Source organism: Pelecanus crispus, chromosome 1, assembly GCF_030463565.1.
Source record: "Pelecanus crispus isolate bPelCri1 chromosome 1, bPelCri1.pri, whole genome shotgun sequence".
NCBI classification, from domain to species: Eukaryota; Metazoa; Chordata; class Aves; order Pelecaniformes; family Pelecanidae; genus Pelecanus; species Pelecanus crispus.
Genome location: NC_134643.1, coordinates 15,913,011 through 15,931,852, shown reverse-complemented (window position 1 = coordinate 15,931,852; position 18,842 = coordinate 15,913,011). Strand labels below are relative to the sequence as shown.

General features: G+C 37.4%; 1 protein-coding gene across 4 annotated transcripts in view; it reads left to right on the top strand.

Moving 5' to 3' along the window:
- ATXN7L1 (ataxin 7 like 1) overlaps positions 1-18,842 on the top strand; it is a 120,358-nt gene that overhangs the window by 26,914 nt on the left and 74,602 nt on the right. For 3 of the 4 annotated variants that reach the window (XM_075712552.1, XM_075712595.1, XM_075712559.1), the window contains exon 2: positions 13,699-13,803. The exons of the other annotated variant lie outside the window; for it this stretch is intronic. In XM_075712552.1, the coding sequence (XP_075568667.1) occupies positions 13,699-13,803 (105 nt within the window). The remainder of the gene's footprint in view (positions 1-13,698; positions 13,804-18,842) is intronic. 4 annotated transcript variants of the gene reach the window in all.

The window sequence follows — 18,842 nt, the reverse complement described above, 5'->3', positions numbered from 1 at the left end:
TAGAAATTTTTATATGTGGCTGCATAGAAAGTGCCCTCTTTAATTTGTTCAGTCAGCTTTTGAATGCTGCAGATTGTTTCACTTGTAGAGTGCATATGTGTTGTAAATGTCGTGACTAGTTAGTTTCAGAGGGTGCTTCTGATTGCTTTGAGATGCAAAGTATTTAGATATTTAGTTATGTTTGACTTTTTTTTTAGCTATGCTTTTGAACAGCTGACAGACCCAGAAACTGAAGTTGGCTATAGAGCAGGTAAACAGCAAATTCCCTCATACTATCTTATGATGTGATTTGCTGAAGATTAGCTCCATTTCTATTATAGTGTACCAGTGATGTCCTGGTGTCCTGTGATTATGTCTGTTGGCAAACTTATTCTTAACAAATTTAGGTATATGGCGGTCACCAAGTATTTAATGGACAGTACTAATGGTTAGTGATTTGCTTTAAAGTAGCAACCTAGTAGTGAATGATGATATACACCAAACTTGCAGTTTTGCTGGACATAGCATCTTTTTCTTAGGTCTACTGAAACAACAGCATTTTTCCTTATTTGCCATAAAGAAAAAGTAACTTGATTGTAAAACTGTAGAGAACACTTTGGAAGAGGAGGAACTAGATTTGAGTTCTCTGAGTTTTCTGATGGCCAAGTTGTGGAGTACAAAGAAATACTGACTTTCCTCAGCAGTAATGGATACTCCAACAGCAGTAAAGGCACCCATAACAACACTTGATGAAACGGGAACAGCATATGGGTCCACTCGTCCTGTACATGGACAAGTAATGAGATACTTAGCATTTTGTAAAATGACATAGGTGAGATTAGGGATTTTATTTTTCTCAATGTTTTTTTCCTCATTTACTCATTTTCCCTGCTAGAAAAATTAGAAGAGTATCCTCATTAGTCATTGTCTAAGAAATATTTCCCTGATGATGCTATCTTTTGTTATTAAACTTCTATTATAATAACAATAATAATCTTTTTATTAAAGAGCTGGGCTAGAAAGCTGTGAAAATTTCGTTTTTATAGGACTTTTTTTAACCCTTAATAACTTATGTTCTTACGCAAAAAAGCAGGATTTCTGTAAAGAATGCATAACAAAAGTTTTATTTGGTAATGTCAACAAAGGATATTTGCTGTAATTATATATGCTACTTGAATATGAAAATGCTCCTTTAAACATTATTAAGACTTATTAAAAGAAGTTTTTGCAATAGCATCCCAATTGTCACGCACTGCTTCTGAAACATACCGAAAGTTACCGTATTCATTGCTTGTTCTATAGTCATAGTGAGGTCCCAGCCAAAATGAAGGGCCCCATTGTAGCCGCAGTGTATGGACAAATAGTAAGAGAATACTGAAAGGCTGCAATCTAAACAGGCAGGGCAGACAAAGAGCATATTATCCTGATTTTAGAGATGGGATACTGAGGCACAGAAAAATCTAATCAGGGTCATGCAAGAATGTTGTTCGGGAGCCAGGAATTAAGCCAACTCTCCTTCAGTCCAGTTGTACTGCCTTAAACCAGAATCACCCTTCTGCAGAAGATAATTCAGCTTCGCAGGCTAGCGTGTGAGTGCCAGTTGTGTCTTGCTGAGTGTTTATGAAGAAAACATCACTTGGAGGATTAAAGTCTGTTTCATGGCAGTCTGCACAGAAGAAATAGGAGTGGAGGGTTTTTTCAGCCATGGGATTTTTCTCCTGAGGACTGTTGGACTGCATAGATAACATATTTTTGTTAGTGTGCATTGACAAGAAAATGAAGGAAGAAAGCCTGCAATCCTTGTATTTCATTACTAGCACTCCAAATGATGGGCTTACTAAAATAAAGTATTACAAAGTAATTATATTAAAAGATTTCTGGTTTTTCGCTCCACAGTCAGTAGTCCCTAATATGGCTGTATTCAACATTTCTTTTTTGTAAAAAGAAAAAAAAAAAAGCTAGTAAAGATCAGAGAAGTTACTTTCCTTTCAAATTTATTTTTCAGATCACTTAATATTTGATCAATTAATATAAGATCATTGAAGCTGTGGTTTTATCAAATAGAAAAAAATAAGGAAAAAAGACTTTAGTACTCACCCTGACCAACTGTAAAGATCATCTGTAGTACAGATGTGCTGTTGTTTTGTTTACATATGGGTTATTAATTAATTTTTATTTCATTTATTTATTTTGACTTGCACAATGGAAAGCTTCAAGTCTTTGCACTGAGTCCATGTAGAAACCATACTGGGTTGAAATCAGGTAGTAGCATACCTACATCTTTAGTAAATACTTGTTGATTGTAGTGAACCCTTAGGATTATTGTGCTGTGATACAGAAGACAAGTTGACAATAGTTTATGTTTTCTTCTCACCTCTTCAGCCAGCTACAATCAGAAGTGACATTTAGAGTGAGCTAAGAACTAAATAAATTTCTGTGGTCACTCTGGCCTTTCCTCAGCTATTCTAATAACCTCACAAGAGCTCATTTTGTTCTCTGAGGTAGTCTGCTAGCAATTGTCGACTAAATTTGAACATTAAAAAATAAGTGCAAGATTTGCTTTGGAGTAGCATAAGACCTGCATTTCTCCAGAATGAAAATTCATGCATTTTTATTTCTTTTAAAAAGTCTTAATTGGTGTCCTGTAAGGAGGAAATGCTTATGTGCATGGAACAGGTTCTTGGAGTAGATGTTGCTGCTGCTCCTACTGCAGTAGTGCATGCCACTTTCATATGTGAGACCAAGTATTTTTACCTGTGTGAGCTTCTTCCAGAAGGCTTGGAAACCTAAAGTCTTCCATATACAAAGTCAGGAGGGGGTGATAACAGTTGCAGCTCTCCCTCAGATTTGTGTCATGACAGCAAGATTGTACTTTGTGAATATCTTATGTTACTACTAAGCTGAAGTTAAACATGCCTGTTCTCAACCTTCTTTCTTTATCTTTTGTTTCAACTGCTGTGACCTGATCACCATCCTCTGGACTAAGCTTTGCTGCTCTTGTAAGTCTAGCATCAAATGGGATCAAACCAAGTGCTGACCAAGAAGCTCAGAAAGGAAGGAGATCAGTCTCATAACAAGAGGGACAGGGAAGCTTTGTAGCAACCCAGATGAGAAGAGCAGCAAACTGCTATGTAGGGTGCAAGTGTTAGCAGTGTCTTCTAACTAAATCTGCCTTCAGAGAGCAAGATTTACCCAGAACCAGGTCTGCTGGTACCAGTCTATAAGCTGCGTTAATACAGGCTCTGTAATAAACCACAATACCTTGTATATAGACAACTTCCTGAAAGAATAGTTGTTCTCTGTTATCATGAAGTAGGTATGTTTTCCCATCTGTCAAGCAGAGCTGTATCCTTCAAATTCTGCAGGTTTTGCTTTGAAAAGCCTTTTTTCCACTCCCTCAAACACCATTTGCCTTGTTGGCTGGATTGGTGCCAGTCTTGGAAATCTTGGAAATGACCTGTGTTTGGATGGATACCAGTACAGCTGTAGAGGTATAAAGAAGATGGTCTTCATCACAGATAAAAGGGAAGAAGTCTTTTTCCCTATTAGCATTCTTAGACAAACTCTTGGTGCCAGACTATGAAAAAGCTACCATAGTAGAAGTATTTGAATTGCCCGTCTTTCCAGCAAAAGATTCCCTAATTGTCACCGATACTGTGTTTTCACCTTTGGCTCTAGACAGACTAATAGATTTGGATTTTCAGGACTCTGATGACTTGTAGAAGTCCAAGATGCTTTTCTGAAACCCATTAATGTCTCAGGCTCCAACAGGGCTTGCTCACTCCACTAACGAAGGACAGCAATACCAAGCTGTTGCCTTGTGGCAATCATCAGCTGTTGTAATGCCAAAGGTAAAAGCTGAGAAGGGGTCCCAGGTACCCTCTGCATAGCCTGAGTACCTCTGTAGTTTAGAAATCTAAGAAATACTGAGGAATAAAATTAGAAAGACCCCATACATTTCAACCAGCATTTGATATCTCCAGATTTTCACCTTACTGCTGCCGGACCAGTGTGTTCATGTTGTTTCCTTGCCACTTTAGTGTATTTGGCTAGGCATCAGAAAGCTTAACCATCCTGTGGCAGCAAATCAGAAGCTGAAACACTGTGTATTTCTGTGAGTTACTGTCGTTAACTTGCAGACCTGACATCTCTTCCTGTGTCAAGGTGTGCTCTCCCAGCAGAGAAGCTGGCAGAGTCTAGCTGCTGTAGAAGTCTGCGAGAAAGTATGTATGTGGTGCAACCCTCTAACTGTTGCTAAAGGTCAAACATGTAATTCAGGAGAGCCATACATCAATCTGAGCTGAAATTTAGTCCCATCATCCATGAAGGATACTGCTCGTGCTGACAAGTCTCATTTGCAGCGAGACTTCTCTTGATACATGTTCAAAGAAGAAAGAATTGTTCTGTTGCTCTATAGTGGTTCATGGAGACTCTCTAGTCAAGGTGCATGACATTCACTTTGAATTATGAGGGAAATGATGATGATTTCCTGCTATTCCTCCCCTTATGCCTGCCTGTGGGAAGCTGAGAAATCGGAAGACTAATGCAGAGACTGATAATACTCCTGCACATTCTCTAACCTTTGTATGCACACCTCTCCAAGGTTTTTGATAGTGATATACGTGAGCATCTAAGAGAAATCCGCTGTTTCTACAGGGTAAGAAAGTCTCCTGACCAGGACTTCTTTGCCATGCTCTCCATACTTAGGAGTCTGGGGACAGTTATGCTGTATGTTCTACAAATGGGATGTCACCTCTGCTTCTGGATACAGAGTGCATAGTCTGGATCCTTATAAATAATGTATCTTTTAATGTTTCCTTTCCCTCAGTAATTTAATTTTTGCTGTCATTTAATAATGCTGTTGCTGTCCTGAAGATTTCCAGACGTAAGCAAGATGAAATTTGTAGCTGGAGGTGATATCTTTAGTTAGACTAACTGTAGCTGGTAAGGAAAGCAGAGACATTTTGGGGCACACATCTCCTTAAAGCCCAAAAGCCAGATCTGTTTACCTGTTGGTCTAATTGAAGATACTGTCTACATTTACATGACTCTTCTAGCTTGCTTTTAAACACATGAAAGCCTGTTTCTTCCTTGTATTTTGCTCACCTTGATTTCTGAGGCAACTTATTTAACACGTGTGGAAGGTTTGTTTTTTTTTTTTTCTTTTGTTTCTGTCTTTGGACCTTAATATACTTAACTGGTATCTATTTTACCACTTAACAGGATTTTCTTCTGGGTATTGACTTTATGCAATTTTATAATAGTAGACTTTGTAAGCAGTTGTTTTAGTTCCTGGAATGTGTTATTATATGTAAAACGGAAGGCAGCTTAAAATCCAGGTTCATGAGGAGGATGGTCCTTCAGATAATTTCCCTGAACTGTAATCTGGTCATTAAAGAGAAATGTAAGAACAGTTATAATTTTGTAGGGAGTAGTTTGATGTTACCAAAGTTGTTACAGTTGCTTCATGTTCATATGTTATGATTACTCTTCCCTAGTTAAAACTAAATATTATATAATTGAATTATGTCCATTTCAATTACAAGCATGGGTTTTATTGCCTGTCACCCAGCTAAACTGTCTTTTGCCCTTGATTTTCAGCCCTGTTCCACTCTCCAAATTCTTTCTTGCAGACTTGCAAGAGAAGGACCCATGCAGAGCATGGGCAAGAGAGTGAAGAGTCCGTCTTTGCTCTAGCTGGTCCTTTCCAGGACCATCCCCTGTCACTCCAGCCCTGGGCTGCAGCAGCCAAATGCAAATGTTCACTAAACTGTATTAATATATTTTAGCAGCTTTAATGTTTGTATTTGCCCTGTAGTTTAAACTCAGATGATAGAAAAAATCAAAAAGAAAGCATTAACCAAAATTCTCATAACCATCCAAACAGATCTCGGAGGTATATGACCCTCTCTTAATGTGCACTGGTTTCTTAGTTGTATCACCTACACCCTTCACATCAGAAATGAGGAGGCCCTTTAACTGAAGGACAGGCAGGAAAGCCAGTGTGTTCAGGAACTGAAAAGGTAAAAGTTAACTTTTCTGGTTACATTGCACAAAATAACTGAAAAGTTAAATGGTGAAGTGGGAACCTGGTTTTAAAGATTAGTTAAGTAATCTGAAGTGTTAGAAACATAAAGAATTATGTGAAAGGAGATGATATGCTTCTGAATGTTTTTACACAGTACAAATTAATAATTTTGTTTACTGCTATCTTTAACTGAGAGACAAGTAGCTTTATTTTTACAAAGCTTCTTTTGGAGCCAAGTGTCTTTGTTTAATATTGCACAGATACCTGTGTGACAGATTTCAGTGCGAGCTAGAGAGGCACCGCTGCTCCACAGTGGTTTTAACTGGTCTTGGTCCTGTTGGTCTGCTGCTTTCCAGTTCTGGGCTCTGCATTTCCTTCCCCTCCCTTACGCTAGTGGTAGCGTTCATCAGGTTTGGCAGTGGGACAGCTCAGGGAATTAAACTGTCAGAAAACCTTTTCCTGTTTTGTTTTGTCCTTCCTCTTGTGACTTTACTCCTGGTTCAGAGTTGTCTTGAATTTGACTACTTGTGTAATCAGTTAATTGATGGTACAAGCACAAGGGAGGGGCAGGAATATGAAGCCTGGAGTTGAAAAGGACCATACCAGTGGCTAACTTTTGATCAGTTTAAATTCTTGTGGAACTGCAGCCTGACTTACTATTGAAACAAAAAATTGCAAAACAATGTATTTTGAGTGTCATACGGTGTTACAGAAAGAAGATTGTTACAGAAGAAATTAAATGCCTTTGCAAACACAAAAGAATAGCTGAGCACTTTACTAGTTATTCAGTGTTGGAGGCTGTACTTTATCCAAGTTGGGTATGGAGAGTGAAATAAAAAGTCTATAAGCAGATGGGCTGTCTTCTGCCTACTGGAGGTAAGGGGCTGTGTGCCTCCATATAAGCAAGTTTTAAGAAGTAGGTTTTTCAAGGAGGAAAAACTTATATTAGCTATTGTCTTATCCTCTAGATATCTTTAAGATGTGAAAAGCTGAGATTTCTCCGTGTCATAGGTATGCAGCATACTTTCTAAACCTCTGACTTTGGGATTTTTCTCTTCCAGTATTCTTGTGATGCGTTAATCTGGTAGCCCAGGCAATTCTGGTCCTGTGTTGCCAAATTATTTTAGACTGGGATGGAAAATGGCCTACATAAATTTCATAAAAGTCTCCAGAATTGTGGAAGAAAAAAGCTTTGTTGCATTTTCCCATGTTTGTTTCTTTTTTTATTTTTGGATATGTAGTGTCTTACGCAAAATAGAAATGTCAGTGACGTGTAGCTTACTTTATAATCCCCTGCAAACAGATTGTTGTTACAAAAGGTGTGCAGATACCATTAATCCACAATATTTGTTTAGATCACTAATTCCCAGTTATGAACTTTCTGGTTTTTCTTTTGTTATGGGTCTTTGGGAATGGAAGGCACCATTTCCATCTTCCATGCAGTTTCAAAATGCCTAGATAAGGTAGTACAAAATCTTTCCACGTCGTTGGGGTAGTATTTCCTGTATAAACTATAATTAATGAAAAATTCCCAACATTCTTTAGGATTGCCAGCATCCTCATGATTGCTCTAACCTGGGAGGCAGCATGCCATTTGAAGTTACTGGTCTGGTTTAAAGGTGTCATCACCTTGACTCGTCACCACACTGACTCTTGTTAAGTCTATTTGCTGTTTTTTCCCTGCATTTTTTTTTCTTCATCACTGTTGTGTTTCATTTATTATTGCTGCTGTTGAAAAGTCCAGTATTTCTGCTTTCTTCTCATTAATCACTTGATTTTTTTTTTTTTTTAGCATGCAGAATCTTCGGTTCCTTGTACTAACACCCAAAGGACATCAGTCAGGACTTAGAACAATTGTGTTTGGCCCTACGTTAGTTCTGTCCTGTACATTTCAATTTTATTTTTTCCTCAATTTCATGGTTACTTCAGCCATCACCTGCATTTTTCCATCAGAAAAGAAAGTAATGCTCAAGCTCATTTATGGTACTGACCCTGAAGTTAGCCATGATTTAAGCAGGGAGGGGCTTGGAGTAAATGATATCCAGCGATCTCTTTCAGCTTAAATTATTCTGTGATCAATTGCAACTGTGACTCTGGCATTTTTAGAGGTAAAATGCAGTTTATCCTGGCTAACTAATTACTGAAGCAACTTGCCTGGTTTTGCATAAAAAGGGAAAACTAAAGGAAAACCATACTTGGGGGAGAATAAAGCTGATGTTAAATGGAAAAAGTGTGACATTTATTTCTAAGATAAGACTATGCTGTCTGTGCAAACGTGTTTCACTGCTGTCTGAGTAATAACCTGAAGATGTCTTTATATTGTTTCAGTTTCAAGTTTCAATTCACCATTCAAATTACTTAGTTTTTTAAGTAATGGCAAATGTAAAAGTAATCTAATGCACGGAAAGATTTTGTACATTCATCCATTTTTTAAATGATGGATGGATTTGTCACTTCTGAGGAAAAAGAGGAAAATACTGAGCACGTTTCTAGACACAGAGTTTAAAAATCTGTATCTCTGGGAGCGGGAGAAACCACATGGATTTGGTTTTGTCTATTGCCATTTTTTCCATTGCCTTTTTTTTTTTTTTTTAAACTTTTCTTTGTTAGTTTTAAACCAGGGTGTCTTGAATAGTCTTTCTCTCTCCCCTTCTCCCTCCCCTTCGCTCTCTTTACACATAAATATCACTAATTTTTTAAAAGCAGACTTTGTGTGTGTATTTAGTGGAGCAACTGATGTATAAGAGAATGTTTAAAGTGTGTATAATTTATAGAAAAAGATCATCATTAAAAATTTAATTTCCCATGCAATATTGTGAGGTCTTACTGTTTGACAACCTTTATTCTGCAGTGGAAGGATGTTTTAGATTATTTCTAGCTTGTGTTTTATTATACACTTGGATGTAAATGATTATGAATTATATAATAATAGAGAAGGAACTTCATATAAGTCACCTGGCTTTGATAGTTACTAAAAATAATTCCTTTGTGTGTGTTATTGGAGAAGATAAAAAGTCATATCTGACACCTGCGTTTTTGTGTTTGCACCACAATTTGCAGAAGCAACATTTTCTTTTGTTTCTATGGTATTTATATTTTTAATGCACATTTTACCGAGCTGATGTCTTACAAAACTATGTCATATGGCTACAGCTGTCTTTTTATTTGCAAATGTTAGTAATATAAAAACTATAAGGAGAAGTTATATTTATTTTCCAAGCATCATAGCAAAGTATACACACAGTAATATTTGGTTTAAGATTTTAATCTAGGGAAGCCATATTTCCTACAGTCAGCGTTCACTGTCTCTGATTTCCACCTATCGTGCCTATTTTTCACATGGTATGGGGCACTCGTGCATCCTGTTAGTCGAATAGCTCATTTTCAAGCAAGGCTTTTGTCAGTGTACAGTATCAACAGGCATGGCTGGCCAAAAGATTTCGTTTTGAGGGGACGGCGATTCAGTACTGCACAAAGTGGGGTATGTGTAGATAACACTTCTGCAAAGCATAGATAACACTTCTGCAAAGCGTGCAGGTATTGGAGAAGTTATTTGTTCTTTCTTGCCATCAAGAGTCTACTTCAAATTTACCTGAAAGCATCTTCCAGTAAAACGAGGTAACTGTGATGGGGGATGTGGACTGCTTTCACTTACCAGGAGGGGTGGGCAGCTCTTTCTGTCTCAGACTTGCAGTTATCTGTATTTGCACATAGGGAACAAGCAGATCGCAGGCTCTTGTAGAGATTGCCATGCCAGTCTGGGGTGAGTAGTGGAGGCCTTGGTCACTTTGTTTCCCTCCTAGGGGGGACCCAAGTTTTGGTAGAAAATAAAGACACTTCGCAGTCGCTCGTCTGTCCCTCCCTGGGTTTTTTGTATTTTGATAATTATTTCAGTAGTGTTTGATAGTTGCTCACCTTATTCACCAATTATCTGCTGTCTTCTTCAGTGGTCTTACCTTTTTGCATGGAGAAGTCTTTCCTGAGCTAACTTTGGAGAGCGCAATTTTCTTCTCCAAAATTAACCTTTCCTGAAAAGCTTATCACCATTGCTTCCGACTAAGCAGGCAGGGAGGTGTGATTGTTGCCTTTAGTAGATAAATTTTTGTTTGGAGAGGGTGTTGTCTTTTTTGCTGCATGTACAAGGTCTAGATTGTCAAATGGCTGTAATCTGATCTAAGAATGATACCAGTGTCCAGAATAACCCTTCAGTCCTGGTTGCTTTGAGTAGGACATGGTAGCATTGAACTATTCTTATTTAAAAAAAAAAAAATGTATAAAAAGATATGTAGTTGTTTATATTTTCTGCTTTCTTTTTAATTTCAAACTTTTCTTGCTTTATTCATTGTTAGTTCTCTGATCTGGACTGCATTTGTAATATTATTACACCTAGTAAAGTGTGTCCCCAGTTGGAATTTCTGGTGAGACAATATTAATGCTTCGTACAGTTTTAATTAAAAAGTAATTTATATATACTCTGTGTGTGCTTACAAATCATGAGTTTAGTAATGAAAACTGATTTGTGCCAATCTTGTTAACATCGATGAACAAATAGAGTTAGTTGAACCTGTTTGGACTTGATGAATTTTCCTTTCTTACTAACTCCTGCATAATGAGGTTTTTAAGGAATCCAGTCTGAAAGGTAGTGTTTAAGTTTTTTAGCTACTCTGATTCAATAATAACAATTTATTTGTGTAGTGTGATTCCTATTTCTGATTTCCAGCCTGTGGTCTTGTGTCCTTGAGATTCTTGGATTAATTCAAGTGGACTTTTGACAGGTAGCTGATAACTTCAATTCATGTCAGAAGACTCACGCATACAATAGACGCTCACACCTCCACTGGGCTATTTCTAGGCATCTGCAAAATGAAAAAACTTCCAAAGCGCTGCTTCGGGATGTCACTTACTCTGCATCTGTGCATCGTTTTGATGCTGTGTTTCTCACAGCAGTGTTTTGGTGCATTCTCCTACACGTCTGTGCCGTTTCTTTGTATCTCAACTTCTGCCACCTCAGTATCATAAAAACTCAAATGGAGCTGTTTACCCGTTAGGTGCAGTGCTGTTTGCCAGGGTTGTGCGGTGAGCTTGCAGGTACCAGAACTTTTCCTTCACCGCTCTGTCTCCTTGACAGTGTCTGGTGAAAACATAGATGATGTTGTGGTCCTGTGAACTAACCTGATTTCTTATTCCATCTATGTCCTTGGATAGATTTCTCCAGTATTAATACCTTATGTGTTTTCACAAGTTACTCCCTGTAGCCAGACTTCATAAAAACTCAGACTCGGACCCAGCCGGACTTTATATGCCTCAGAGCTGGGCATATTTTAAAGCACTTAAAGCTTTTTAAAGCTTAAAGAGCTGTTAAGGTTAAATGGACTTAAGGAACTTAAAATGGAAAAAAGTTGTAACTTTTGTGTTTGTAAAGGGCAAAGTCTGTGTGTTTTCATAACAAGATTGTCTCAGGACCATTCAAAGAACAGAAAAAAAAAGTTTTAAGTTGTTGAGATGTTTTAACCATTTTTTAAATATTTCATAACTGTAATTAAATGCATGTTTTTGAGCTGAGACTTTGTGTCAAATTATACCACTGAGAAATACTCCGTTCTGTGGAGTTTACAATGCTGTTACTGGAAATCTGTAGGTTCTCATCAAAAATATTCTTGACTAAGAATTGCCAATGTAAAGTGATTTTTTTAAGATCAGTGACTTACCACATTAAAACAAGAAGTAAAATAAACAGGCCAGACTTAGTGCCTGCTTAGGGTTTTGTTTGTTTGTTTTACTAGTAGGGAGGATTTGATTTAACCTAACTGTGGAGTTTTGGCTTCGTCAGTACTAACACTAACTACACCAAGAAATTACCAAAGGAGTTTATACCTCAACCACTGCCATTCTTTAATATTTAAGTGGAATGTGTTGATTGCATTCATCTGGCTTTAATGCATTTAAAAGCTTGGTTAGTCCAAGACTAGCACTGCGAAGGGGTCATGATTTGTTAATTGTTCAACTGGATTTCATAGCCTGGTATGAGCAGTAACATAGAGAGAGGCTTTTGGTTTTCAGGGGGTAAAGGAACGATTCACCTTGTATCAGACTGTAATACCTGCGGGTTGGCGGTGCTAGGTTGTGCCCAAGGATGCTTGAACGAGCCTGTTTGGATCTACTTGTGGTACTGCCTGAATTACTGTGAGAGGACTGCCCCGTTCCTCTGTGGGGTTTTGGGGGACTGAAGACAGTCTGCACTTCATCATGCCAAGTACTGACATTGTAAGCAGTGATGTTGCTTACGCAGTGGTACAGGCCAGGGCAGAATTACTTCTAAAAATAGTTCTAGGGCCGCAATGTTTGCTTTGGTTAAGCACTAATGAAATAAAGTACCTGCTTGAGTCACTTTTTGAAAGAAATCACTATTTTTATGGAAAAATATGACTTAGTGGAGAAGTGGGATTTAGTTATTGATGTTTATTAATCATGGCTGCTGTTGTGCATGTTTGTCTTCACTGAGGGTCTTCTCATTTTTCCTCCTGTTTAAAAGGCACCAGATTGATATTTCAGTCTGAGTCAGAAGCTGCATTTGCAAGTTCTGTAATAGATATCGGATGCTGCTGAATAACGCTGGAATGCCATTTTACGACATGTTTAAATAAAGATGTCACTGCCCTGTTCTGAGAGGTGGTGCGATCTGCGCGGCCGATACTCGTCACAGGGTTACTAATGCAGCAACACCTTCGTTAACAACACTGGGCGTGGTGACGTGATCACACCAAAGCGCATAAAAGTGACTGGAGTTTCTGCCCTCTAAGCTGAGCTGCGGTGGATGAGTGCGTGTGCTTGTTCTTAAGTTACAGCAATGCAGAGTGAAACAAGTTACCTCACTTATAATGTTAGAGCTCTGAGGCCTTCAGTAGTAATTTCAGCCCATTTTACTCCGTGTTTGTAATAGCTCAAGAATGCATGTATTGCATTATGTGTTTCAGCTGAGAGGGACAAGTGCCTGTCATCGTCTGACTGTACCCATTTTTTGATTTCGTGAAATTCCTCGTGCCATCACTGAGAAATACCTCATTAACCATATTTGTCTCTTCCCAGAGTTTTTTGCTGGGGAAACAAACAGCAGAGCGTTTGAACTAGGAGGGACATTTGCACAAAATCAGGAATCTCATGTCATGATATCTGGTTCAAAACAGGGATGACATTCCTGACTGTATTTTAAGCTGTAGGATCCTTGACCTTGGTTACTATAACTAGCTTTTAAGCAGGCACTTTCTCTAGCGATCTGTAGTCGAGCTTAGAATATTGTAACGTGGAGTGTAACCTGTGCACCATGTTTTCTAAAAGGATTTTTAGGCAGAGATTTTGGAAGACATATTCTTTTACTCTTTCAACAGTTGACCAGTACAGAAATGCTTATTCTACTTCTTGGCAGTGAGTGTTAAGACAAAGGTGTTGCTGCCTGTGTTCTGACTCAGACTGAGGGATGAGACTGCAGTATTAGTATAGGATCATGAAACCTAGAAGAGGGAAAAAAAAATCTCTTTAACACAGTAAGAAGCTCTTATGGAGCAGTGTATAAATTTGCTTTGTTTAAATTAATATAACAGTAGTGGCCCTGCAGTATTTTCAATTCTTTTTTTCTTAATATATATTTAAAGCATAATTTCTAATTCTTGTATATATTTTTAACTTTCCCACAGATATGCACTTATTTGGCCATTATCCAGCTCATGATGATTTCTATCTTGTAGTGTGCAATATCTGCAATCAGGTAGTCAAGCCACAGGTTTTCCAGTCACACTGCGGTAAGTGAATGTTTTCTTTCCTGAATTACAGTGCCAAACTGGCGTATGGCTCTCTTAAGAATCATTGCATACGATCGTGACAGAGGCATTGCAGATATACTTTTCTGGTTATCTTGTGTTCTTTCCACAGAAAATACCAGCAGTGCCTTCAAATAAGCATATTTCCTGTAGAGGAAGTTAAGTTAGTTGTTCTAGAAGCTGGGCTTTTCAAGTTGAACTTGTTATACTAAATTAATCTATTACAACAAATAAATCCTGTTAGTTAGATACTAGCTAGGCTAAAACTGTTACAACCTAACATTGGATTGTCTTTTATTAAAGCTGCAAAGTGAGGGCTGTGATACTGATCTATGCTAACCAGAAGTTAGATGTTATGGATTGTTTTCTGATGGGATTTATGCATAGGTGTATATCGGGCTTATTTTTATATTTGTCATAATTTTTTACATAATTGGCATATCAAGCCACATTAAGATTCTCTTGAAAAACATTCATTTGAGAAGCTGCAGAAATGTGCAGATACTTATTTCTCAATTATTCTGACAACAGCAAGATGACAATTTTTATATTGATTATTTATAAGCAGAACTACTTTAGCTAGAAATTTTTGCTATTGATTAACAAACTACTTTCAAATATTCTCTGAAAAACTTCATCCCAAGGTCTGGTTTATTTATTACTTATGCAGTGGTTTATTTGTTATTTGTTCAGTGGTTTGTTTCTGTGGTGTTTTGTTTTTTCTTTTAAAGGATTGCAAAATGTGACTGGAATGGCTAGCTTTGCATGAGGTTTAATCAAATCCAGTTTAATCAAATTAATTTGAAGGCGATTGCATAATAATGAAAGGTAACTAGTACTGAGGATGGAATCAATTAAATACATTAAAGAAAAAAAAAAAAGACCCAGCAATATTTTCCTTGCCTACATCAACAAATAAACTTCAAATCCTGTGCCCCTTTCAGTCTTCTTGACAGCAAAGCAACTCAGTAAGGGGAAAACCCAAGTGGGATGAACAGAAAACATAAAAGTTTATTTACTTTTAAAGAGATATTACCAAAACATTAGCCTGGGTTTTTATGGATGGACTGCTAACAACCAACCAGGAGCAACTGCATTCATGTTGAAAGGCAGTTGTATGACTCACCACTACCTTTGGCCCAGATTGAGATAATTGTGAAAAAATGGTAGTAGTGGAATGTAGCATTTATATCCAGTGAATAAGAAAAGATCTGAAAGTATTAGTGTAGTGGGAGAAGGAATTACTAATTTAATGGTAGGGGCAGGTGTTAGTGTGTTAACAATCTATCCTGCTGGTTTTTTTTCAAAATTTGTTTGTTGCTCTTAGTCAGATGTGGATTCTTCCTGCCCAGCTTCAGGTATCTTACGGTTCTCTCAGTGACAGAAAAGCTTCTCTGCGTATGGTCATAGGTACAGTGGGTACTATAAACATCGGTGCATTAATAAAAGATCCACTACAGAACAGAAGAAGCTATATAACACCTTGCTGTAGCCTTCCACAGTTGTGCTCTTTGCTGGACATGACCTTTTGGTTTGGGTAGCGGTATGAAAGTTGGTCCTGTTTTCATGTAGGAGGCATACAGAACGATGTTTCTTCTAGATGAGAGTAAATTCCATGATAGAAGGAACTTTTTGAGCTCTTTGGAAGTAACGAGTTACTATCAGTGTTAGTGTGTTGCCTGTAAACTGCGAAGATCCTGTGAATCACTGTCCTTTTTTCTTTTTTTCTCCATTACTCCATTATTTATCTAATTCCTTTTACTTCATTATAGCAATCCTGTTACACTGAACAACTGAGTGTTAAATTCTGAATTGCTTGATTTAAGAGCCTAAGGTTAATAAAGACTTTAAATAAACAAACAAAAAAAAGTAGACTGTATTAAAAGAAATGGAAAATACTGAAAGTAATTGACCAAAGGTGTTACCTCTTGAAGACTGTACTTAATCTAGCCGGATTTGTTTCAGGAAAGGTGTACTGGAATATTGAGGAAAGGCCTGTGGAAGAGCTTTAAATGTATAGATAAAATATTCTGTTTTAAAGAAGCAACAGAAAAGACTATGTACTAAAACCATGTAAAAGAAGTTGTAGAAGAGAAAAGGTTTCTTGCCTGTCTTGGGAATTATTGTAAAATAATAATTTATTTTCAGAAAATTAATTTGTGAAAAGTACTACATGTTGCGTAAGTGATATGCATCTATTAACGTATCATTTTGATAAGAAATGGGTAAGATCTAAAGAAGAGATACACATGGATCTCATTAACTGATCTGTAGTTGCATTATCTGGTGAGAAAATTATAAAAGTCTTGCATTAGAAAACAGATCACCTGTGAGCTGCTTGTGGCTGAAAAATCTCTTGCTGGATATGTTATGGTATCAACAGTCCATTGAGAAAGGTCTGGAGAAGGTTTCATTTGAGACATTGGTTCTGGCTGTACTGGGCTCTTCTGTGAAACAGGAATATTTAACTTTCAGTTTTATTTAGAGTTTTATCACCTGTTGGACACAGTCGATGTGGTGGATCAGATTTTGTTTAATTAGTTAGGCCATGCAGCAGGATACCTGTAAATTCAGTGATGCTGAACACGCCTGTCAGTAGACTTTGAGGTATTTTTAGACTGTCATATATACCATAAAATGCATTATTTTACATGTCTTGAATTGCAGCTTTAAAGTTGTAACAAAGACAATGGAATGAGAAAGCGTTAGAAGCCACTGCTGGTTTTTTGGCTCTTGAAGGCTGTGTCATGGGGAGTCTTTATTGCTACTGACAAGGACTTGTAGAGATCTATCCCAGAATCTCTGATAAAGTGTGGTTTGTTACTAATATCCCTGGTAAGATCCAGTCCATACTCTCTCAGTAAGGATTTAGGTCTGTGCCAGACACGTGCTTTATGTTTCTGGGTTCCCTGTATTGTAACTTGAAGGTCTTGGCTTTGGAACAGCACTGGAATGCGTAGTTTATCGAACGTTTCTGTAACACTTCTCTTGAGCACTTGCTGGCGTTTGCCTTTCTCCAGAGTGCAAGAAGACCCCACTGTTTCATTTGTCTTTAATTTCAGACATGTGGCAGCCATCCTTGATGGCACAGGGAAGTTGTGAAGATTATAGAGGCAGATGTTGTTATTTAACTTTTAAGGGTTTAATTCCTGGAATATCAAGCAGAAAAAGAGAAAAATCTGGTTGTGGTTCAGGCTTTTTTTTTAATGGGAGGTGATGCAGCTTACAACCTTAGACCAGTAGAAATCAGGAAGGTAAAAGAAGAGATCTGGCTAATTGGAGGACTGGCTTGCTGGACTTGAGAGTCTTTGTAATAAACACAATGTAAAGCTCAGTGTTGCAAAGTAGTAGATCTGTTCTAGCCTCTAAGTCAGAGAAATAATGAATTATTTTTCAGAACAGTTTCACATCCTTGTATCTGGCATAAACATTTATATCCATTTGTAAGGATTAAATCATTCATGTACATATGGTGTAAGCCCAGCTGAAAAAGAAACTTGCTGTTACAGGCTGCTGGATAAACCATATAAATCAAATAATTTCTTGAGGTCATTCAGTGTTATTGTGCACTTATAAAATAGTATATCATAATGTCATCAACAATAGGGTTGAAATAGTGTTGTTTGCTTCTGAAGCCAGTTCTTTGACTAACTTGTTGCCGTGGTACAGTATCTTAGATTTTTTTCTTTTTAATGTGTGAAAATGTAGTTGTATTTATTTCCCCATAAAGTAGTTTGAAATGAGAAGTCAGTCTAGTTATACAGCTTGTAGGATTTCTAAGTGTACTTGGCACATGGGGAATTTTAGTTTTGAGACTTTGTTCTGAAATGCTGACCTCAGTGAAGATGTAGAGCACTTTCTGGGACAGCAGAAAATGTAGTGTTGTAGTATCCCTGAAGTACCATAATGTTCTTGCTGTTTGTTTGGGTTTTTTTCCTCTGATATATCTGTTTTCTAGGAGATTTTTAGGGTGGCAGCCTAGGCTGAGCTCTGTCCATATGACTTCTGTTAATTCCAATTCTGTGACAGTCTGTCCATTACTTGTTAAGATGGGACCTGCACTGTTTCCCAGGAGATGTTTCTATTTTCCTTTGGCCCCAGAGAGAGTAAAGCTTCATATTCTTGTACTGCATTGTCATTTACTAGACTAAAGAGCATCAGATACAGTTCTGGGTTTGGTTTTTGGTTTGTTTTTTTTTTCTAATGTTCCATACAATAGAAGGCTCATTAACTTTGTTCTTTTCCTGCTGAAAGGAAAATCTCTCATAAAAAGTAGCTCTGGCACAGTGAAGAACAAGCAGTGCACATACAGAGAGCTTGTCAGAACATCTTGACTTTTTGTTTTAATATGAGGAAATAAATTAGTGATGGGAAAGTGTTAAAAGTAAAGTTGGGGGGAAGAGTTGAATTAGCCAAGCTAAATAATGCAGCTTGGTTAAACAATAACTGCAGTATAACCATCAAAGAAAGTTTCCAAACATACTCTGGAACCGTTTCCAAAACTGTGGAGGGTGTCTTAATGAACTGAATAATTAAATCCCCGTTTGATGAAGTTGTAGTGTACAAAGAAGAACAATTTTGCTTTGTCAAGGAGAAATGACCATGAAGTTCTCCTTCTTTTGCTAATTTCTTTATCGGAGGCTTGTCGCTATCTATCCTGCCTGTCTGTAAGGTTATTCGAACAGGCTTCTAATTAAGAAGTAGAAATTCTTATTCCTTGAAACAGAAAAAAATACCCTTGATTTTCATTCCTTCTGAGTTATAAATCCTTGGGTTGACATCCTCATGTCTTCATGAAAGTTGGAAAAGGATATTTCCTTTTTCTCCTTCTGTTTGGCTGCATAAGCATCATTTAAAAGAAAAACAGGCTAGAAAGTAACGGAGCACTGAAGAATATAAATAATTTTCCCTTCCACATCATAATTCTTTTCCTAAGAGAGGTTATATATTTTGAATTACTCAGACTAGCTATTTTACATTGTAATAGTTGTGCGTTACAATTTAATGAACAACGATTAAAG